At 40.8% G+C, this 24443-nt stretch overlaps 2 protein-coding genes across 2 annotated transcripts; both read right to left on the reverse strand.

Moving 5' to 3' along the window:
* Positions 1 to 4272: 4272 nt before the first annotated feature.
* On the reverse strand, positions 4273 to 11546 carry dhrs3b (dehydrogenase/reductase (SDR family) member 3b). Its single transcript, XM_032548857.1, has 6 exons — positions 10790 to 11546; positions 6908 to 7051; positions 6660 to 6779; positions 6009 to 6247; positions 5777 to 5902; positions 4273 to 5651 (listed from the first exon to the last, which is right to left on the reverse strand). Exons 1-6 carry the CDS (start codon positions 10982 to 10984, stop codon positions 5567 to 5569), a joined length of 909 nt encoding a protein of 302 aa, XP_032404748.1. The 5' UTR covers positions 10985 to 11546; the 3' UTR covers positions 4273 to 5566.
* Positions 11547 to 19179: 7633 nt separating this feature from the next.
* On the reverse strand, positions 19180 to 24346 carry klhdc7a (kelch domain containing 7A). The gene has a single exon (XM_032548853.1). It carries the CDS (start codon positions 23611 to 23613, stop codon positions 21370 to 21372), a length of 2244 nt encoding a protein of 747 aa, XP_032404744.1. The 5' UTR covers positions 23614 to 24346; the 3' UTR covers positions 19180 to 21369.
* Positions 24347 to 24443: the final 97 nt, after the last annotated feature.

Genomic DNA, 24443 nt, shown 5'->3' on the forward strand with positions numbered 1-24443 from the left:
TTAGGTTATCAAATAAATATCTCAAGCTTTAATCATGTAAACAAAGCAATCTTTAATCTAGCATCCAAAAATACAAAAGCTGCAAACCAGCCAAGTAATGCTAACCACTTGAACTGCAAGTGGTTAGCATGCGTAGCTTATGTAGAGGAACCTACTGGCAGGATGTTGAAAAGTCAGAAGAAGTTCCATCTTCAGTTTGCCACAAACCACAAGTCATTTAGCAGACAAATATCATCAGCATAAAACATCTTGCCCTAAATGTAAGTGTGGGACAAAGTACAAACACCATGAAACATAGTGGCAGTGACATGCTGTGGAGATGCTTCCTTTCAGTGGCACAGAGAAGCTGATCAGAGTTGATATGAAGAAGGAGGGAGAAAAGCACAGGACAATCCTAAAAGAAATCCTGTCAAAGGTTGCAAAAGGCTTAGAGTTGGAACAGAGCTTCACATTCCAACAGGATGACTTTAATCATGTTTCCAGAGTGACAATGGAATGGTTAGACTGAAGCAATTTAAAATGTTATAATGGTCTGGTCAAAGTCCAGATATAAATCTGACTGGTAATATGAAGGAAGACAAACTAAATTTCATGATTGCTCTGCATCCAATTTGACTAGAGTTGACTTGAGTTGTTTTTCAAGGAAGAATGGAACAAGTGTCACTCTATACCTGGGAAAAGCAAGTAGAAACATATCTGAAAAGAGCTGCAAATGGCAAGCAGAGAATGTAAAACCTATTGATCCAAGGAAGCTTAATACTTTGCATAATTTCTACAGAATTATGCACTATTTTGTGTGGGCTCATCACAAAATGAGCCCACACAATATACTGTAGTTTCTGGTTGCAATACAACAAAATGTGAAAAGTCTGTAAATATGTTTGTCAACGAACTTTATTATGAAAAACTCATGCCAGCAGTTCTCAGAAATACGATGCACATATGTAATGCACATAACATCTAGCAGATTTATCATCATATGGTGTTTAGTTTTGATAGTTTGTGGGTTTTTTAAGAATAAGTTATGAAGATGGCAGAAAAAGACTTTCAGTTTTAAAAAAAACCTGAGCTCAACAAAATTCATTAAAAAAGGTGCAGCTTACTCTTAATACAGATTTTTTAAAGATATTCTTAGTAAAGAATATCTTATAATCATCTCATCAAATATTAACAAAATCAGATTTACTTTGTTTTAGTTCTGATGTAAAAGAAAATGGAAACCATAAAACGTAATGAAGCTCATTAATTTAAATGGCTTTCCCTTTTGGGTGTTGGTGTAACTAAAGAAAGGGAACTTAACTCCATTTTGTCATAAGGTGCGGGTGTGAGGTGGTGAGGCAGAGGCAGCGGACCCAGGAATGATGAAAAAATGATGTTTTAATGGTGAAGCACAGTCCAAACAACGAGTAGCAGGCACACGGAAACACTGAGGACGAAGAGGCTAACATTGACGTTGACATAGACGAGGACCCGACGAGGAACAAGGGACACAGGTGGAGTTAAATACACGGGAGGGTAATCACAGAACGAGACACACCTGGGAACAATCAAGGGGAGAACAGGACAACGAAGAGACGTAAGGACACAGAAAACTCTAAATAAACACAGAAAAACACAGATCCTGACAGTACCCCCCCCCTCAAGGGCGGCTACCAGACGCCCAAAAAAAAAACCACAACAAGGGTGGGCGGAGGGGCGCCGGATGGGGGGCCAGAGTCCAGAAAAAACAAAAACACAACAAGGGTGGGCGGAGGGGCGCTGGACGGGGGGCCAGAGTCCAGAAAAACAAAAAACTACCCACCATCGTGGGCGGAAACACAAGAAGAGCCAAGAGTCCATAAACAAACAAAAAACTACCCACAGGGTGGGCGGAGGCAAAGGAGGCGGGAACCACGGAGGTGGTCTGGCGGTCGTCCGCGGCGGCGGGAACCACGGAGGCGGGAACCACGGAGGCGGGAACCACGGAGGCGGGAACCACGGAGGCAGTCCGGCGGCCGTCCGCGGCGCTGGAGGCGGGAACCACGGAGGCGGTCCGGCGGCCGTCCGCGGCGCTGGAGGCGGGAACCACGGAGGCGGTCCGGCGGCCGTCCGCGGCGCTGGAGGCGGGAACCACGGAGGCGGTCCGGCGGCCGTCCGCGGCGCTGGAGGCGGGAACCCCGGAGGCGGTCCGGCGGCCGTCCCCGGCGCTGGAGGTGGCGATGAGTCCCGGGGGCCGCCCACAGACGGCGACGACGAGCCCCCCGAGGCAGGGTCTCTGGTGGAGCACAGGGGGTCTCGGTCGGAATGCTGGGGGTCTGGGTCTCGGGTGGAACGCTGGGGGTCTCGGTCTCGGGTGGAACGCAGGGAGTCTCGGTCTCGGGTGGAACGCAGGGAGTCTCGGTCTCGGGTGGAACGCAGGGAGTCTCGGTCTCGGGTGGAACGCTGGAGGTCAGGGTCTCAGGAGGAACGCTGGAGGTCAGGGTCTCAGGAGGAACGCTGGAGGTCAGGGTCTCAGGAGGAACGCTGGAGGTCAGGGTCTCAGGAGGAACGCTGGAGGTCAGGGTCTCAGGAGGAACGCAGAAGGTCAGGGTCTCGGTAGGAACACTGGGAGTCTCGGAAGGAACACTGGGAGTCTCGGAAGGAACACTGGGAGTCTCGGAAGGTGCGCCGGCTGGAACGCCGGCTGATTCGGCCTCGGGTGCGCCGGCTGGAACGCCGGCTGATTCGGCCTCGGGTGCGCCGGCTGATTCGGCCTCGGGTGCGCCGGCTGGAGGTGAGCCGGAGCGGAGCCTCGGGGCCGGTTGCGGGGGCGAGCCGGAGCGGAGCCTCGGGGCCGGTTGCGGGGGCGAGCCGGAGCGGAGCCTGGGGGCCGGCTGCGGGGGCGAGCCGCAGCGAAGCCTTGGAAACGGCTGCGGGGGCGAGCCGCAGCGAAGCCTTGGAAACGGCTGCGGGGGCGAGCCGCAGCGAAGCCTTGGAAACGGCTGCGGAGGTGACAGCTCCGGAAGGCGACGAGGGGCCGGGTCCACCGGCGGCTCACGTCGCTGTCTCCAGGCTGACCGTGGAGGTGGCGGCTCCGGAAAGCGACGAGGGGCCGGGTCTGCCGGCGGCTCACGTCGCTGTCTCCGGGCAGACAGCGGAGGTGCTGGCTCCGGAAAGCGACGAGGGGCCGGGTCTGCCGGCGGCTCACGTCGCTGTCTCCGGGCAGACAGCGGAGGAGGTGTTTCCGGAAAGCGACGAAGGGCCGGCTCCACCGGCGGCTCACGTCGCTGTCTCCGGGCAGGCAGCGGAGGTGGTGTTTCCGGAAAGCGACGAGGGGCCGGCTCCACCGGCGGCTCACGTCGCTGACTACCCGGACGGAGGAACCGACGCGGGCCGAATCCGGGGGGCGCCAACACCAGTCTTGTCCCTCGGAAAAGTTCCCGCTGCAGCTCGGCGAGAGCGTCAGCCAGCGCCCTGTCCTCCCTGCCGGATCTCCGCCTCCGCACTCCAGCTGGGTCCATAATAGCAGCCTCACCTTTCGGTCTGGTCGGGTCCTTCTGTCATAAGGTGCGGGTGTGAGGTGGTGAGGCAGAGGCAGCGGACCCAGGAATGATGAAAAAATGATGTTTTAATGGTGAAGCACAGTCCAAACAACGAGTAGCAGGCACACGGAAACACTGAGGACGAAGAAGCTAACATTGACGTTGACATAGACGAGGACCCGACGAGGAACAAGGGACACAGGTGGAGTTAAATACACGGGAGGGTAATCACAGAACGAGACACACCTGGGAACAATCAAGGGGAGAACAGGACAACGAAGAGACGTAAGGACACAGAAAACTCTAAATAAACACAGAAAAACACAGATCCTGACACATTTTACATCTACTATGAAAATACCTTCAGTGTAAACAAATAAAAAACAAATGGTGATTGCTACTTGCTTAAAATTTTGTTTGCAGTAAATGCCAAGTTGACTAAAATGAGTGACATGAAATCTTGAGAGAGCAGAAAATAAATCAAACTTATTATCTCTGGGCCTTCCCCCAAGCCTGTCTGCCAGGACACAGTGAAGTGCTTGAGATGGTATTTTGCCCTCAATGCAAATTAATTAAGAAAGTAGGACAATACAGTTGGCTTCTAACATTATCTTGCTAAGATTTAGATAAAGTAATCAATATCACTTTCAGTAGGCAGATTATTTCCCTCTGGAAAAGGCCAGGTTAGCACAGATCCCACCCCCACAATGCTACAGTGAGCTAATTAACTTCTCAGTTATGTGAGAAACATGAGAGCAGTATTGATATTCACTTATAACCTTAGGCATGGAAGTTAATCAGCACGTTTACCAAAATGTCAAAGTATTCATCTAACATGCTGAGTTAAATTGTTTACTGGCTCCGTATTTCACAGCCTCCTTAGATAGAATCAATGGTCATTTACTCAAACGTGGTTTAAGGCACTTGTGAGTCAATGCAATGTTTAATTCCAAGACCCATACAGATTTATAGAACATGCAGGCTCTGTTTAACTTTAAGACTAAAGAGTGTTGATTGATCTACCAAGCTCAACTCCTAATTTTATTCTTCAGTTTGAAAAAAACCCATGTTGATTAAAAAGGCAATTGTGAATTTAATTGTGAGTCAAATCTCATCTATTGTGTTATTCTTCTTTCCACGTGTTTTGTATTACAGTATTTGAATGTGCTCTGATTCATATGCAAAAGAGAACCCACATTGTTCTTCTATTATATATGCCTCTGGGGGTCTGTTTGATCTACAAACACAAATGTGCCATATTTCCAGACATCTTAACATTGTCTGGGTACGAGTCAAACTGCTTAAATCGAATTTGTTATATTATCATCTTCCCCTTAAATAAATAAAATTTATTTTTATTGAATAATAAAAGCCTCATGATAACTGCTGGGTGCAATAACTTCAGTGGTCTCACTGCCTGTCCATATTAATTGAATTTTGTGCAAAACCATTTTACCCACATGTGGAGGGCCAAACTGATCTGATTTGGGTTCATTATTTTTCATTGAGAATTACATTACCTTGCATACCTACAATGTTTTCTGAAAGCTGAGACCAAACAAGAGTACGCCTCATGCACCTCACAAGAGAATGTTTTATGTTTTAGACATCTTTGACACTGCCTTGTGCTCAGAATAAATTCAACTGCCATCACACTTCGAGAGTCACAACCCAGTCATATAATACTGTGTGGATACTTGGTGTTTTGCCATTTTCATTTTAAACATAAAATACATTTTATTTCTAAAACTCAGTTTTATTACTTTGTTTTCCTTGAGACCCATTAAAAAGGATTTTGAAATTGTAAAAATAGCAAATGTGTCACGAAAACCTTCCCAGAATAACAGCTTGTATAGAATTATGCATGGATTCTGCTTTATACATGTACACACAGGGAGGTGTTTCATGTAGTTTACTGCTTACTTCTACGTGCAGAAGCAGCAACTTTTTATGTTCCTTAAGTGTTCATCTTCGATTTCATAAGAAATCCTCCATCTTTGATTGCTTTAAGGTCCATATTCCCTTTATTTCAACACAAAGTCTCTTGAGATGTGTGCAATCCAGATTTATGTCCTTCCTTTGAATGTATTCATGCAGGTATAACTCCCAGAGAACCTATGGATTTCCTCAAGGGCAACTTGTGGCATGAAGCTGGAGAGTTTGGAGAGACAAGGGACAAAGTGTTCAATAAAAGGCATAAATTAAGGTGAAAATGTTTTTAAAAAGCCCAGATCAAATGAAAAGAACAGAAAATATGAAAAGAGAATTTGTTTTACCTTTTAAGTATAACAAGGGCGTGCATTGTCCAGGGCAAGTAAAGGAAGACCTTGTCAGTTCTGACAGCATCAACGGTCTTCTGGGCAACTACTTCAGGCTTAAGTGGTGGAAAGAGCTGAGGAAACCTAGAAAATAATACATTTAAGATTTGGAGATAAATGGAGCAATCTTATTAAATGAATAACTTTTTTATCTGGTTATATAGATTCAGAGCTTCGAGTGTCTACCAACCTGACTCTCATACCCCGAAACATCTCTGTGTTGGTGTGGAAAGGAAGCACAGTGGTGCAGCCGACACCGGGACAGTCCAATAAGCCAAGTGTCAAACTCTCCATGAAAGCCAGTGATGAGGCTTTAGAGGTGCAATAGTCTATGGCCCCAGGGATTGGGGACTGGGACAGGATGGAGTTAATGCACACTACATGGCCGTGTTGTAGTTCCAGCATTCGAGGCAGGAAAGCTTTTGTTGTCTAAAGCATTAACATAAAAAGAGAGAAAGAAGGGAAGAAGACAAATGCATGAAGGGGAATGAAGAACAGAACCAACATGAGAAATTGTCTGCAGTGTCATTACATATTATATTTCCCATTACATTTAGCTGATAATTCTATTTATGTCTCCTTATGACAAGGTCCTTTGATCTTAATACAGAAAAAAATGCCGAGAGTTTCAAAACTCCTCCGATGTGTCAGAGACTGAGAGGCAATTTGGAAATTCCTCACTTAACCTGCCATAATAGCAGTCATGACTGACATGTCTGGGGTGCCTTCTGTATACACTTTCATACTATGATCAAAACATAAAAGTAAGGATAATCCACCAGAAGGAATTCCCCTAATTCTGCAGGCAAACAATCTCTGCTTTGACTTGTGAAATGCTTACCCAGAACTGTCCCAAGGTGTTGATATGTTGAGTTTTCAGAAGAGCATCGTCATCGCTGTCCATCAAACTTTTACCATGCACTACAGCTGCATTGTTCACTAATATTGTAACATCTCCAACCTTGGATAAAAAAGCACAAGATACCATGGACATTAAAATTGAAATGAAATGCTGGGAAGCAAGAAGATGTTTAAAAGGTAGATGGAATTGCCTCTGCTTGTAGCTTTACAACACTTAGGACAGTTTACCTTTTCTCTCACCACTTTGGCTTGTTTGTACACTTCGTCCCGATTGGCCACATCACATACAAAGTAACAGCATTCTGATCCAGAGAGGGAGATTTCTTCAGCTGTCTCTTTTAAACACTTCTCTGTTCTGCCCCAAAGGATCACCTAATAAGCAGCAAGATTTTTAAAGGTTAGAGACAAATAAAGAGAGGTTCTGCAAAGAAACTGAGCACAACACAAACTAATTAAGTGCACTCTTATGTGTACTGTAAATTATGTGAGAGGGTAAAAAGGGGATTTACTTATTCTTTATTTGTTATAGTCAGTCTTTGACTGAACATGACATCTTTTATGCAACTTTTTGGCAATAAGACATGTTGCTCTTTTCATTGATAGAACAAAGAGGCCATTTTTACTCAAACAAATAGTCTTCGTACAAGATTAAAGGCTTCGAGGTTGCTGTGAATGAACTGTCTCTTCATCCACCCGTACACTAAATGAACGCTAGTCATTTGAGCAGGGAACTTGGTGTTGGCTGGGGATGGGAAGAAGGGGGGGATCCAGTGATTGGGCAATTAGATCTGTCAGTCTTTGGGGTCAGGGAAAGGTAATGAAATCACGGGGTCAGCCATCCTCATCTCTCAAATACAAATTCTCAGAGAGATTACACAGCTTGTTGGGCAGATGAGCCTTGTCATTGCTGGTAAGGGAGTCCGAAGACAATGTGTGTGTGAAGAGCTGAGGATGTCAGTGCAGGCTTTGGCTGGTTGCCCATGACTGTGAGAATAACACTGGGCAAAAATATCCACAGTAAAGTGATCTTGCATATTTAAGTCAGGAAGCGTGTAGTCAGCAAGGCTGCTTCTTGGCCCAATGTTCAGCCTGGAATCTCGTATTATTTTGCCAATGTTTATTTGTAAACACCCATTTACTCAGTTGGCATGCAGGAATTTACATTGACTTTGAGATATGACTCTAAAATATGTCATTACAGAAGATATATTTGAGAATTTTGCAGAAACTGGATTTTTGTTTTTACAGTGTTGGTGTTCTAAATATATGACTGCACAATCTGGAGGTCTGCTATTTGTAGAGGCGAATCAAAGTCAGTGACTCTATACAATCAACTAAGGTGTCTTAGTTAATATTTTGCCAACTGGTATTATAATTTGAAATGTACTGCTTTGTATTATAACTATGATTGAACCTGAAAGTATGTAATTAAGTTTTAATAATTCCATATGATTGGAATAATTGATCATATACTGTAGTTCTGCATGTAGATGGGATCTAATTGCCTTGTAAAGTACCTTGAGATGGCATTTGTTATGAATTAGCGCTGAATAAATAAACTCAATTGGAACAGAACCAAATAAAGTATTGTCAGAAAACAATGGAAAATCTTCAGATCCAGTCTCTTCACATTATGGTTATCTTTGGTAGTGTTCTGGTTAATGGTGAACATGGTAGATTATCATAAACAAATATTTAAGCAATATAGTTTAGGGGGACCAGTGACTACAGTCTTCAATGTGCTCTTCAATTCCTTATCATAACTGTTGGCAATCAGGAGTTTGCCTCCTTCTGAAAACAGCTCTCGTTTGATTGGGGTTTTGTTTGTTTGCTTCATTTGCAAGACCATTTAAGTAATCACTGAAGGAAGACAGGTCTTGATAAATAATTTAAAGCTTTTAATAGGATTTGAGCCAGACAAATAAAGTTGACAGTTCTCATTAAAACTCGGCACTTAAAACCGTGTTCTCCTGTTAAAACATTATTTAATGTATCAGTTTATCACCCGTCAAAGCACAGAGGACAATCAGAGCAAGCACACATTGGCCAAATTGACATCTGAATAGAAAACTGTTTATAATTGTTCTTGCAAAGGCAGTGTACTTTGGTGGTAAACCGCTGATTGCTCCAACAAGGCATGCCTAACAAGACATAATGTCAACACACGAATCAAGTAAAAGCTCTCTAATCAACAAATTAATGTGGTAGAGCTTGAAAGAAATTCTTGACAGAGATAGAGCATGTCACTCGATACAGACTGAGGCACAACTCTGTGTACTGAGTTGCTTCAGCTGAATTACAGTGATACTTTATCTCCCAAGTCTCAATGTATGGGTGGGTATGAACCCTCCTTTTCACACCCATTGTATGAGCCAGCAGAGAGGCGGCACACAGAGGGGGCAGCAGGAGTTCAGGAGGCAGTCGCCTGCCGCTGTCTAATTACTGCAGAGACAGCAAGGTCAGTTGCAGGGCAATACCCAGCTGGGAGTGGTGTGCTTCCCGCCTCAAGCACAACACAAGCACAACCACACAAACCTGTTGTCTGTGTATTGCTTTGGTTCACCTTCCACATGAAGGTTTACTTGTGTTGTTGACAACAATTTTTCTTTCTAAAGTTGGTTTCAAAAAGGATATTTGAAGAAATTTACTTTTAAATGTGTCTATACTTTGACTTTCTTAAAACTTTTTCTACATACTTTCTTTGCAAACATGAGTTTCCCTTTGCAATACATGCGACATATGTCAACTTGTTCACAGTTGGATCTACCATTCTTCATTTTGGTAAATGAAGAATGGTAAATTCTTCATTTACCAATGAAGAATCTATATATCTATACGTTATAAGATTACTATAACTTACAGTTATAGTAATCTTAGCCCACATCAAACAAAGATCTGAGCAACAGCAAATCAGGGACTTTTGACTTCCAGTCACAATGGGGCTGACACCTATGGTGAGTGCAAAGTTCACATAGGTTAGCCATATCCATAATTGCCCGCCTATTTCCTTCTAGCATCTTTTTATCCACAGAACAATTGTTACAGACATTACCAAAGGTGTTGTTTTCAAAGCCCTCACACCTTGATAACAGTCGACAATGAGGTGCTGAAAAGCATAGTGACATCCTTTGTTGTGCAGCTGCAAAGAAATGCTTTTTAAATCAACTGGTTTCTTCTTGCTCATTCCCCTAGGATGTGGCATCAAAAGATGCATGAAAACAGTTAATGTGTCAGTGAACTTTCAGCAATGTTTTCAAACTGGTAAAATTGTGTTTCAAAAGATAATTTGAGCTGCAATGCCTGTGTCACACATATACAGATGGTTACAGTCATCAATTTTCAATTGGTCTGCTCAATGTGGGTTGAAATTACAACATTTTTAACTCATGTGTAATGAAGGCGACCATCTGAGGTAATCAAAAAGAGCTTCTCCATTAACACAACCCTATTAAAGAGACAACAGTAATTTTCAAGCACTTGGCTGTGCAATGTTCATCTTCAAGATTAGTAGCCACTGGTGGATTGTTATCCTTAGCATAAAGCAGTCTGCAAAGCATTTCAGATCCAAGCAGAAGCTCTTGGTTAAGATTGACAGAGGATAGGAGTGTTTAGTTGAGAGGGCAAAAATGGGCTTCATTACTACTGAAAAACATAAATTTATAATAAACATGACCCTGACAAAGTTGACCTCCAACAGGTCACTAAAATGTGTAGAATATATATATATATATATATATATATATTCAGGGATAGGAAACTACTGTAATTTGAAAGTGGACTGCTCTAATGCATCTCTCATGGTTTAACTCACAAGAGACAAATTAAAAATGCTTACAAAGCCATTTTCTAATCTGCAGGAACTGCTTCAATAATGCATGCAACAGAATGAACTTCTACTGTGGAAGAAAATCCATCTGCTGGTGGATTTTCCAGCAGATGAAATTTCACAAATAGAAAAAAAAGTATAACAGGTCACTGATCTGTTATGGCTGCGAATAGCTCACGGAGTTATGCAAAACTTTTGCACACAAACCATTCCCCAACTCCACCTTGCAAAAATAAAAAAACAGTAAGACAAAATGTATGCATTATGTTGTCTAATTATTTTACCTTTTTGGCTCCTTGCTTGGCGAACTCCATGGCCAGGTGACGTCCAATTCCTCGACCTCCACCAGTGATCAATACCACCTCCTTACTTAAGTCCTTCTTGCTGCTTGGCAACAGCGACAACAAACTTGCCCGGACTATATGATAGAACATTTGGATCGGGAAGAAAAGCATACGAAATGCGCTTTTCAGCTCCATCTCGGAAAGTGGTCACAGACAGCAGACAAGTAATGCGCTGACTAGCTCTAATGTCCTCCAAACAGTGCGCCGCGGGAGATATCTGCAAATATATATATATATTTTTTTTTTATCTACAGCCTCAGAAACTTTTTCATGAGCAAATCGGACGCGGGATGTTAAATAATGAAACCCAGAAGTGCGTTTGTTTTGAGCGCTTTGACATCCTCGAAGGGCATCAGGCTCTTGAAAAGTCTGAGTAATCACTCATCTTTGCTTGTCAGCCACCGAGTGAGACGCAGAAGCGTGAAAGACAAATCCAAGCGACGCAGTGTGTTGTGCGCTACTGAAACCGCCGCGGTCTTTGGTGTTGTGTTCCTGTCCTGTCCTGCTTTATATATTACCCCCTCTTCCTAGACTTTGAGCTATTTTCACAAGTGGAAAGTCCTGGTGGACCTAGAGGGGCGGATTGTAAGGGTAATTAATCCTGATTGACATGTTAAGTGTGGATGAATATTTTGCTCCAGTGCCCGTCTGCCCTGACTGGTTGCGTGCTTGCATCTTCTCCACCCCCTTTATATGTCTATAGCAGCGCTGGTTCTCAATCTGTGGTCCCGCTCCCCCCTCCAGCGGTAACCCCCTGTGCTCCCAGGTGGGTGCTCAGCCTGCTTTGGGAAAATTTAACTTCGTAATCCCGTTGACCTGAATTTAACCTCATTGCATAAGTAACAGAATAACAGTAGTGTTGCAATCGCTCAACAGCAGTAAGACAATACAAAAATCACTTAGGATTTGCTAGGTAAACAAGTTTGAGGGAGTTTTAGACAATGTCCGAAAAGTAGCTGGGCAATTACACCATAAATCAACCAACTGCCCCCAATTAATTACGCTTAACAACTAAGCAAGCAAATAGTGAATCAGTGACGTCCAAACAAACATACCCATTAGAAAGCAGTGAGGTTTTTTTTTTTTACGGCTCTCTTATGTTGATGCTTATCTGTGAAGTGGAAGGAAAATACTTATTTAAAAATAAATAAATAAATAAAAACCCCATTTTCCCATCTCGGTTTTGATTTGAAATCCTTTGACGAATTTCTGTGCCACAAACTCCCTTCAGAAGTCTACTAATGAGTGAATAAAACCCACTAGTGTGATACTTGATCTCATACATATGTTCTGTGATGGCCAGACAAAATAATAGACAGAGAACACTAGCAAAGATCAAGCATTGTGTTGTGAATAGATGTAAATCAGAGCTAGGTTTTAAAACTACCACCCAAGCTTTGAACATCTGACAGAGTACTGTTCATTCCATCATCTAAAAATAGAAGGAGTACGTCACAACTGCTAACCTAAAAAAGATATGGCAACTGAGAGGCAGAAGTGGATAACAATTTGAGAAATAAGAAATGGTCCCATGGAATCTGTCAACAATTCAACTATTTGTCATTAACTCCACTAATCTGACGTTCATGGACAAGTGACCACCAGAAAGCCAAAAAAAAAACAATCTAAGACTAAGGCATATGTGCAGAATTCTAGTTGTAACATTGCACATGACTCTGAACACAACATCCTTGTGGTGACACATGGTCATAGCAGTACCACATGCTGGGGAAGAGTTTCTTCCCCAGCGTGTGGAGAAGCTAAATACAGGGCAGACCTGCAAGAAAACCTGAGAAACTACAAAAGACTAACACTGACTTGGAGATTCACCCTCTAGCAGGACCACATGCCAGAACCTTACTAAAGTGCTTTAGATGAATGCCTATTTGTGAGTGAGAATGGACTAATTAAAGTCCAGACCTACATCCAATTTATAATCTGGCTTAAATAGACATGAAAATAACTGTTCACAGATGCCTTTACATTTAGTTGTTCCAAAGAAAAATGGACTAAAGTTTCACAATCTAGATAAGCAAAGCTGAAAGAAACATATTCCAAAAATCTGGAAGCTTTCACTTCAGAGACAAGTTCTGTTCAGTCGAAAGAAAGACTGTATACTTTATATAATCATACTCATGATGAAGGTATTGGCCTCTTTCCTTTATAAGCAGAAAGTACCCCGAATGAATCCAAAATGTAGTTTTTCATTAATATAATTTATAAAACAGAAAAACAATCCCTATTCAAATCACAGTGGACCGAGGTGAAAAAAGTAAATCCCCCACTAAACTTGAAAGTAGAATTCCTGAATCTTTAGTCACACATGGCCAGTCATCGAGTTACTAAAACAGCAAAGCAGTCCCACATTTTCACACATTTTCACACTGCCACCAAATTTCTTTGAATTGCTGTGTTTGTTTTATGCCATATACCTTCCAGTTCATTGGAAGATGAGCTGATGCACCTAGAGTTTTTAAAATCTTGTACATTTTTGTGGTTGCCCTGGGTGAGCTGTTGATGTGTTATTGGAGTAAATTAGTAGACCAGCCACTGCCAGAAAGGTTCACCAGTGTTCCATGCTTTCTCCATTTGTGGACAATTTGATGGTTCACTTGAGTCTCAAACAATCAGAAATGTCTTGTAACATTTTCCAAATGGATAAATGTCAGTGAATTTGCTTCTTATTTTTTCCTGACTTCATTTAAGTTGGGTTATTAATGTATTTGCACATATTAGGTTAGTTTGGACAGTTTTGCTCCCTGATAAATAAAATTCTCAGTTATTTGAAAAATTATATTGTATTTACTCAAGCTTACATTGTTCAATATTCAACTCATTTGAAACATCTGGACAGAAATACTGTAATGGGGAGAAATATTTTTGAGACCAATCTACACACCACACTTTTTCAGATTTTTATTAACAAATACAGGCATTTTTTCTGTCTACACCTATCTGCTTAAGCAACCACCGTGCTATCTTGCTATGTAAGCCTAATTTGTTGCAACAGTATTTTTGAAGTTGGTTACTCCTGTTTGATAAGTGTGGAATCTCAAACACTTATAGGTCACACTCACTTTCAGAGCTGTCGGTCTTACTTGCAGAAAAATGTATGTATAGCTAAAAAAAAAAAAAAAAAAAAATCCATATGAATTAATGGCCCTCAGACAAAATTCCAGTCTGCGATGTTTGGCATTGACACTGTGGTTTTTACCAGGAGTCACTGAAGGCTTTTTCAGCAACTGCTTTTAAAGAGCAACCTCACAATGGTTGCTTTGTGTTAGACTGAGCTACTTAGGGGAAGCAAAGGGGCTCTGAGAGCTTTGCTGCAAACTCTGGAACAACCCATGTCCAGATGCTGTCCTTACTTTGGAAATTTCTGAAATGTTCAGAAATGTAATTGCTTTATTAAATATTCTCATCTAAGGTTGTATATTTTCAAATGATCCCATTTCAATTACAGGGCATTACATAACATAATTCTACTCATATCACAGTATGTGTTTTTTAGACATATTGCAAAAGATGAGTATATGAGTTATCTCAGTAGTTGCTGCCCATTTATACCCAAGCTATCACTGCCATCTACAGATTAGCAGTGAAAGTTCAGATATAAGCGTTTCCAGTCAGCCTTCTTAGGGAAGCCTCATAATGTTTTCTTCCAAATACACACAGTAAGAAGGCGCCCTGCAGCAAAAGCAGTTTGAAATAAATGGGTTTGTTGTGGCATGAAGAGGATTTAAAAAAAAGGCTAAAACTTTTCCAGATACTGTATGTCTGAAAATGTTTCCACTGGAACTCAACTATACTGGTTTTCTTAAACAAGACAGAACTGAAAGATTTATGTACAATATTCAACTTTGAATATAAGGGATTTATTTGAACAACCCATATGTAGTTTTATTACACAGCCATGACATATATTGAAGGATAAAATGATTTTGCTGTGCAACAGGCAGTTAAAGATTTTCAGTTTTGAAACGAAGGTCAGAATATATTGTATGCAGATGTGGGAATGAGAAAAGGGACTCAAAACAGGTAGATAAAACATTTTCCCCTAATGACTTACCTTCAGCTGAGCAGACCAGCTACACCATGGACATTGGCTCGACAATTTTAATAATTGGCTTTGCTGCTCTTGCTGCAGCCCTCATCCCTCTTGTAATTGGACTCGTGTACTCTGAGCTGATGAATTCAGACATTCCTCGTGGGGCTTCAAATAGTGGTAAGCTGCACATGGTTCAGGGTTTGTTTGTTGGCATGGCAATTGTGGTCAGCATCAGCATGATTGGAACTGTGCTCATTGTGTTCCTGTCATGTTTTTTTTTACATGAATACAAATATTGTTTTTATCTTTAAAACTAGATCCAAGACCTCTTCTAATCCAACTTTTTATGCTATGTTGCTGTCCTTCCTTTGTCCTCCAGCAGCTGATAAAACCAAGATGAGAGAAATTTTAGATAAGAAATCACGTCTACCAGAGCTGCTCAGAGACACAAAGTCGTGTATTTCCCTTCTTTGATGTTGTCATACTAAACACGGTCTCTCAGAGAGAATAACCTTCAGTTTGACTTTACCCATCAAGAACACTCTTTTTTCTTGTTTGTTTTTACTGTTTCTCCCTTTTGGTGCAGATCTGTGGTTTCTCTGCTGACATGTTTGGATCCAACATTGTTTGGGCATAGGTCATCAGGTCAGCTATAACAATAGTTTAAGATGTGTGTATTTGATTTGTTTGGCACATATTCCCACAGATCTACAAGTAAAGACTTTCTGATGTGCCTGTTGGAGGGTAAAGTTATTTTAACACCTATTGTGTCTTTATTCCTGGTCCAATTAACAATTCAGTTCAGCTGGGATATCTACACTTTCCTTTCACGATTCAGTGTATTAAATAAACCAGACATTTTGAATGACATATTCTGCTTCTCATCTTTGATGTTGATGAGAATTCCAAGAAGAGCAACTACTTCTTTATATCAATGAAAAATTCATTTATTCTGAACTGGCACGTCTTCTAATCATGCCACGTAAATATGTATTTTGTTTGTGATGCCTTTCACCTTCACTGTAATTCATTCATTACCAGCAGCTGTGACATATTTTTGTCTGACCATATTTCCATCAGAGCTTTTATCTCGTCTTCACTCCACGTCAAACAGCAAGCCAGTACTACCACCTATTTTTCTACATTCGTTTTGGTTGTTTTTAACCACAATACCCATGGTTGTATTCTCCATATGTTCTACTGAAGTGAGCTGAGAACTATAGTTTTAGGCGGAACAAAATTAGCTTCTTGATCCACAACCAAGTTCAATTATTCATTCAAGCCTCTCCAAATAAACCGATTTTTCAATTCACTAGGACTGGTGTGAATGCACCAAACAAATCTGCTACTGTGTATCATAGCTTGAGAAAACCTCTAATGTACAGCGATGGCAGTTTGTGGGAATTGGGCAGAATAGATGTTCAATTAATTTATTCAAGGACAAAAGCATTCATATGTTCTCTTACATGAAAAGTATGTAGCTTTAAACAAAATTAAACTATTAAACTAGATTAATAGATTAATTCAAATGAATTCTTCAGAAAAATAATAATAGCTAAAGTAATTCAAACTTAACTGAACTGAAATAATAGAGTGCGAAATCTGTACTAACCTCCCCACCTACCTACCGTTCTCTAACTATTCAAGTAATTTATCTGTCTTACAGAAAAACAATTCACATCATTCATTTAAAAAGATCTGGATTATTTTTTTGTTGACAATCAAACATTTATTTTAAAATCAGTAATAATTTGCATAGAAAATCACCCAGAAATACGACTTGAATTAAAATGTAGGCATAATATGAAAAGAATAAAAGTAATATAATAAAAAACTGGCATGGTCCATGATAATTCGTTAATTGTACCCTCCTTATCTGAACAGATTGTGACAAAATCTTTTGGTATATAATCAATAAATTCAACACAACTGTGTCTTTATTTTCTATACTGCCTAAAAATCCTAGACAAATGAATGATGTTTTTCCGTGTAAGAAAACAAAATGTAAATATAGTACCTTTCTAAATCTCTTAATTTGCAATGTAAAAATTTGATGTGAAAGAGCCATGACAAAAATCTTTCACTTTAAAATATTTAAGCAAAGTCATTTTGTATGCTTTCACTAAAGGTAAATTTCCCAGTTCCCCTGCAGTCACTGAAACTTAACCATATGTCTCTCTCTCTCTGTCTATTTCTGTCTCTTCTTTTACACCTCTTAGCCACCAATTAGCCCCTGATCACAGGGATCCTGCTGAACGACTGTAGGTCTGGAACATGTCATTTCCTGTCTGTGACTGTGACAGAGTTTAGTCTGGACTCTAACAGTGTTGCAGTCAGAGAGGAGAGCTGAGGGGCTACCCTGGCTGCCATGCTTTGCCAAAAGCTGGCAGGGAGAGAGGGCAGACATCTGTCATTCCCCTGCACTCAGCCCCTAATCTACCCAGTTCCTACAGATGGCAGATTTCAAACTGCCCTTATATTAGTAAAATCGTGCTGTGGCCATATTGTTTTATGGCTCAATGGCATTCCATTTTCAGCACAACCTGGAGACTTGTATGTTTGCTGAGAAGTGCTCAGAAGTAATCGCACACCCACTGAGCTTAGGCCATACTATGAAAATTGTCTCTCCTTTTCCAACATAGAGCCTTGGAAGCATTGCAGCCCCAGAAGATGTTATACGAGTGTAACACAAAGAAAGCTGTTTAGAGTGACAATATTTCACCTTTGTTTATTTACAGACAGATGATGCTATCATTCTAAAACCCACTGCTTCTGTAGCCATCTGACAACATGGAATGAATAGTTTCCAAATGTTAATGTTTTTAATCAGGCCGATCACATCTATTCTTTTCGTGTGTAAATATTACCTATAGTTTATTTTTTCTATCGTGTTCCAAATTCTATGACACAAACTGTAATCCAATATTTCCCATCACAAAACATTGCCCTGAAGAATGTCCATCACAACTGGAAAAAATACTACTGAAAGATAAATGACATAACTCAACTCAAAAGTATGTGTCTTTAATCTTAACACGTAAGATGTCTCCCATTTGCAAACAGTAAACCCAGCTTATCTTATTTTTAGTGTTTGCTGTGTCCATGGCAACCAAGCTCTAGTTTGTTTCCTCCACTAAGGGATCAGGTGACTACATGCTGTCTTTTTGATTTGCCAGCCTTGCTCAGAAAATGCTGCAGATTTGACAGTGGGTAAAGTATGGACCAAAAGGATATTGAAACAGATAAATGGACCCAAATTGGATGGATAATAGAACAGAGACATAAAAATAGTGCTGACAGGCAATTGGACTGAAGGAAGACTTCAGCTAAGGTGATGCTATTATTGACCTACATACTTTCATTCACTGTAGTAATTCAACATTGTATGTCTATCTATCATATTCTCTTTTATCAGAAAATACAGATTATTGTTTAATCCTGAATTCTAATTGCTTTGGCCTGGTTCCAGTAGCATTTTTTGTTTTTAGAACCTCAGCTAATATTAAGATAAATTGCAAAGTTATTAAGGCTTGGTTAATCTAACATCAGCTCAGCATCTTAATAGGACTGGCTCAAACTGAAGACTGATTGTATCGACTAGAGGTTCAGTTATCGACTCTTGGTTCAGAATTTAGGAGGCAAAATGACTTAAAGAATACTGTGCAACAGAGTGGGTCGATAGTGAAATGTGAGCTTTGCTGATCTTGGAGCTAGGCTCATTGCTCAAGCCTCTGTATATCCCCCTTCCCTCATTCCTCTTTGTGTCTGTGTCTGTTTATTCCTTCTGACATAGTTCACTCGGGAGCCAAAGATAGCTAACAGCACCAGCCGTGTAGACTACAGGCCCCACTGGGACTTTAAGCCAGACGTCTTTGAGAGAAGATCTGCCCTGCTGAGAGCTGAGGTCAGCCCTTAACTACTCATTCAGGGTATTAACATCAATTGAATGCCTGTCACAACTGTGTGAGTCAGGGTTTTCTTCTATAAATTGTAGACTTTTGCATAATATTGATGGCCAAGATAAAGGCCTGTGATAAAACTCCTTGTGAATGCAAGTTTCTGTTAAGACTCAGCAGTAATGAAAAATTTGTAAAATCATCAGTCCTAAAAGGCACTTAGAGGCTAGTTAGAGCAATTTGCTTGTGTCACATGGTAAGCCTTTTGAAGAGCATTGAAAAAGAATAGACCATGCCCTGCATAACTTAATCGCATGAGGCTGTGTGCAACGCTTGTTTATATTGTTATCCATGGACTGCCGTAAAGGATTGTGTTTGACCACCAGTCCTTATTGCCCTCACTTTATTTGGCAACAGACTCTGAACAGTTCTATGCACATAAAACCGATAGTTCTTTGCCAACACTACAACCCTAGAATCCCAGCACCACCTTTCAGTCTGGGAGGCTGAACAAGCCAATTCCTGGCAAGACAACAATTTAATATGCAAATAAGGCTGTGGTGTAGAGATTATACATGTGAAGCATGCTGTGAAGTACCAACATCGGTATCCATCTCTTTTATGGCATTGACAAAATAAATTAAACTCTGTTCATTGACATTTAAAACCAGAGTGTCCCAGATGTATTTTATTGCTCCAATTCAGTCATGTGTGCAATCACTGACTGCTGTAACATGACAGTTTTCTTTCTATTATTTTTACAATGTTTTCAATCAACTCAGGCCCAATGCAGTCGATGGATGACTATTAGGAAAAGCAGAAATCACAACTTCCATCGCTTACCACTTACAGGTCAGTATACCAAAATCACCCACTTTATGCACTTGGTGTCTGTTATTGACAATGAATATGCTGTCAATAACAACAATGATCTAAATCTGAGCGAGAATCCATATTTACAGGTTTCAGGTTATTGTTTTACTCAAGATGTGATGACAAAACAAAATTGGCAGAACAATATGGTTGAAGATTTTTTCCATTGTTTTTATGTTTGAAGTGGTTTGGAGTTTTAGGAAATATTTTCATTATTAAAATTGCAACATTCTTAACTGAAAAGACAGCTTAGGAATTTAAAACAATAAAAAGTTTTTTTTTCTGTGAAGATCTTTATCAATTAAGTGCACAAGTGTTCACAATGTAGGAAGAAAAAAGGACAACTGAGTAAATAAATGATATCTCTGATATCTAAATCATACCAGATCTATGGAAGTTATGAAAAAAGACAAATATGAAATAACTGTTCAAAATAGATCTAATTTAGGTAATGAGGCAAATCAGAAGCCTCTAAGGAGACGTGCTTTCACTTCCTGCTGCCTTCCTGATCAGGTTTGTTTCTTCCTGTGTAATCTGGTTAGTCATACTACTGCACCATTCCCTAAGTGTCCCATGAGCCTTATGTCCTTGTGTTATGGTAAGTCTTCAACTGCATTCATGAAAGGCCACTATTGTTAGCTTTCTGAACCACATGATGGCGCTGTAGCGGCATATCACTCTATATCTTTCAGGTGTACGGCTTCAGTTTGTATTGTGAGAAACTTCATTGCAAAATAAATTTCAGTACATGTTAATGTTTACAATACATTGTTTAGATTATACTTATCTTTCTGTCACCTGTTTCAAGAAAAACAAAAATTAAGAGGTTTCTTGTTGACAGTCAATAACTGGGTTCATGAACAGTGAGAGATACGTTTGTTTTTATTTGATGTTTATAAAAATAGGTTACAAGGTAAATATGTCTGACTGTTACAAGAAAATGATTCCACTTAATGAGTTGATAAAGCATTTTTTGTCATGAAAGAAGAATTATTAAAGTGTTAAATACCTGCAAAAATGTAAATGCTGCAGAGATTAAAATGTGACAAATGTTTTGGAAGCAAACCATTCATTCTTATGGCATAGCCATTTACAGTCTGTCATTTCCTTCAAGAGCAGCTTCAGATAATAGCATTGTATCCAGACCACTGCATAAGTTATACTCATGACTCACACAGTTGAGCACAGAGGTAAATTATCAGTTTATTGCACAAACTCTGAGTCTTCAAATTTGAATAACTAATTTACTCTAGATTGTTTAAATGAATTATCTTTTACTGGAATGAAGTTAGGCATCTGGGATGGCATTAAACTACCAGAATGGGAGAAAGAAGTGGCAAATCAAAGCAGCAAACAATTAACATGGCAGCAATTCCTGCGTAAATCTAAGCAAATAGTAATTTGACTATCATTAAAAGTCTAATCTTTTATATCTACTGCCAAGGATAGAACATAACAAACAACACATCTTTGTTTAATACCTAGTCCAAAAAACAAAATAAAGTTATTTATTAAACTGATGTGCTGTGGTTTTATGAAGAGGGTATAGTAATAAGATTTCAAGTAAATGGCTTACCAGCTTGTGGTGATATTTTTTGTAAGACAATAAAATCCCCCCAGTCAGTTATTACCGTAATGTAATAACTCTTGTACAAGTACTCAGTAACTACCAAATCTTATCAGCAAAAAAAGCGTTGTCCTTTTTACACACTTGTCTGTCGAGGATTCTTATCAGGTAGTGAAAGGATAAAGGGGAAGAGTAAGCCCTTTGCTTCAGAGAGGACACTCAACTCCTCATCTGCAAAAGCAGGAGAGATCTCATCAGCGTCAAATCTCATGGTGAAGTGTCGGCTGAGACAGTAAACTGTGCCATCCATTGCGACACACTGGAAGGCCGGGCAGTGCAGAATTCGCTTGGTGCTGCACTCATACCAAAGTCGTGCCACCGTATGGTAGCGGAACACACTGACTCCCAGTAATGGGTTTATGTCAAATCTGTAGAGAAATCTTCCCACAGCAACCATATCTATAGATCTATCTTTGCTGCCTACCATGAGACTTGGCCTCCAGGTGTTGGTTTTGGGGTTGTAGCGAAGTAAAATATATCTAAGAGTACCCCCAGAAACAAAGAGCTCTCCACTGCACACAGTCACATGATGTGCAACAGCAAAGGTATCATTAGGCAGTGGAGCCACAAATGTCCATCTGTCCTGTCGGGGGTCATAGCGCTCCACAGAGGAGAGACACTCCCCTCCGATGGCATAGATGTAGCCATCCAGTGCTGCCAGTTTACAGCGGGGCCTGGCTTCATTCATAGGACAGATCTCTTTCCAAATGGATGTCAAAGGATTGTAGCAAAACACTCTCTTTGAAGGCGTCATTTCTCTGTCACTGCCTTGACAACCTACTGCCACAAATAAGTAGTTATCCATTGTGCACATAGCACAGGCTTTAGAAATGACCTCCTGTGGGATCAGGCAAAGAGAATGCCAGACATCTTTGTAGTCATCATAAAAGTACATTGCACTGGATGTGCTCCTCTGTTCTGATTTTGCTCTCTGTGCTGCTGTATTTCTGAAGCAATCTTGAGGGTCCATATCTGCAACTATGACAAACCTTCTCGCTCTCATTCTCTGCTTCCGAATTCGTTCCCGCTCATCAGCCATTAGCCGTCCATAAAGGTTGGGGTCCCGAAGCACTTGTAGGTAGTTGTCTGACATGACCTCCAGGGCTGCTTGCTGAACAGATTTTTGCCCCTTTTTCTTGGCAAGATGAAGTATCTCTAAACAGTTTCCAAGATTAAGTTTACTTTTCAAAATTTCCAGATCTGTGCTGAGGAATATTTCTGCTGGAAGACCCGAGAATGAACCACTTCCTACAGTCTCTACATCAGTCACCTCCTTCATATTATGTACTTTATCTGTAGATTTTTGAAGATAGATGGTCTCATTATCTGCTGAGGCCCCATGGTGAGTCACTGGGCTTGATTGTGTTGAAATCCGAAAGTGGATGGAAGATTCAGACTGTTCTGCTGCAGACATATAGCTCTCCTTGCGTAGGAGTGAAGGCCTTTCAGGGTGCCTCAGGCGTCCTTGCAAGGAGTCTTCCACAACAGCACTTTGTGGAAGAACCAAATCACGCATAACAATAGGACTTACAGGAGAATCAATGAAGCTGGTGTCCTCTGTTCCATAGTTCTTCTTTGAGACAGTGTTCAGCTCATACTGGGCAAGCAAAGTTTTTGAATCTGTTATTGAGTGAGAGGAAGATTCAACATAATAGTCATATATTTTTCCACTCACAATCTTGTCTCCTGATCCTTCCAGTACTACCTTGGCATCTTCTACTTTGATCTCCGCCTTAGAGAGGAAGGTGGAGTAGACCCCCTGGTGCTCCAAATCCTGTCTTAACTCTCTGCTCACACCCACTCCACCATCTAGCTTCTTCAAACGGCAAGGAGAGCGACGTCCAGTAATAGCTGCCATTCCATAATCTGTTGGATCATGTATCTTCAAAGTAGATCCAATTGAAATATTACTTGGGCAAACAGTTGGTTGGTCCTGACGAAGCATCTCCTTCCCTATGTATTTATTTTGATCATTATTTAAACTACTAAATACATTCTTACTCTTTTCAACTTGGTGTAGATGAGATTTATTAAGTATTCCCTTGGTGCTGTTGGATTCCAAGTCATTAGTAGCTAAGTCTTGCTTGGCATCATCGTCCTCGTCTTGAAAACAGAGATGCTGCTGTGTCCTCTTGTAGTCGTGGCTGGCAGAATTTTCTGTCTCTCTGTTTTCTTTGCCACAAGGTTTAATTTTCCTCACGTCTCTGGATCTGTAGAATCTGTAGGCCCAAGAAACCAGCAGCACTGCAGCAGCAGAGAAACTAAGTTTCACCAGCAGCTGCATGTCGAACTGGACTCCGAGAAGGTCTGCAATTGGCATAGCTGAAAAAAATAAGACAGCAAACGTTGGTTGAATGAACCTTTCAGCTATTGTCTAAAAGCCTCAGCTGCATGAAGCTGTCTGGTTTCCATTGTAAAAGAGCTGCTGTGATCCAATGACTACGCCTCTTTGCCCAAAGGATCAAGTGTAAAATGATAGCTTTAGAGTACCTATTTGCATCCCTTGCTCTGGAGAGGCGGGGCATTTCATACACCACCTGTAGCAAGTCAGATGCAGTTTCTTTTACTATCCACATTGTATCCAAATACCAATGGGACAATATTTGGTTTGCTGACTCACTCTTGTTTTTCTTAAAACTATTTAAATGCCATCTACATATTCAGATCAATGATACCTTTAAAAAAACGTTTTTTGTGTCCATGCTGCAGCAAATCAAACATGTCAAGGAGTGGACTGGCTTACAATTTGCTGAAAAATTTATCAAATACATTATCATGGGTAACATTTCTCTAACTTCCTACTTTGTTTTGAGCTGTAGTAGCAAAGTCTAGTTTGAATAAGGGGTGGAGAGGTATGATCGGTGGCATCTAGCAAATGGTTAATAACCAGGATACATCTGTTTGCATAGCTCTGACAAAGAGCAAAGGTTCTTCTTTGTGCCTGCAAAGTCTCCTAACTTACTATTTCTGGAAATAAGCCCAAAGAAAGAAAGGTAGGCCACAAAAAAGATAAATGGCAATACAAAAACAGAGCTGTCAGGTGGCCATGAGAAACACAATCAGAAGATTTTCCATTGTGAAAACTGACAGTGCCATTTATTTCCACTGGATGCAAACATGTATTTCTGTCATACGTGAAACATGCCACTC

The sequence above is a fragment of the Xiphophorus hellerii genome, chromosome 20, assembly GCF_003331165.1.
Source record: "Xiphophorus hellerii strain 12219 chromosome 20, Xiphophorus_hellerii-4.1, whole genome shotgun sequence".
Taxonomy (NCBI): domain Eukaryota; kingdom Metazoa; phylum Chordata; class Actinopteri; order Cyprinodontiformes; family Poeciliidae; genus Xiphophorus; species Xiphophorus hellerii.

What these genes read in the sequence shown, in the direction of transcription:
- klhdc7a (XM_032548853.1), bottom strand. Translation starts at nt 23,613, where the DNA reads ATGCCAATTGCAGACCTTCTCGGAGTCCAGTTCGACATGCAGCTGCTG.
- dhrs3b (XM_032548857.1), bottom strand. Translation starts at nt 10,984, where the DNA reads ATGGAGCTGAAAAGCGCATTTCGTATGCTTTTCTTCCCGATCCAAATG. An exon ending in CCAAGCAAGGAGCCAAAAAG is followed by an intron (nt 7,052 to 10,789) that starts GTAAAATAATTA and finishes GCTGCTTATTAG; the next exon opens with GTGATCCTTTGGGGCAGAAC. An exon ending in ACACCTTGGGACAGTTCTGG is followed by an intron (nt 6,248 to 6,659) that starts GTAAGCATTTCA and finishes TTAATGCTTTAG; the next exon opens with ACAACAAAAGCTTTCCTGCC.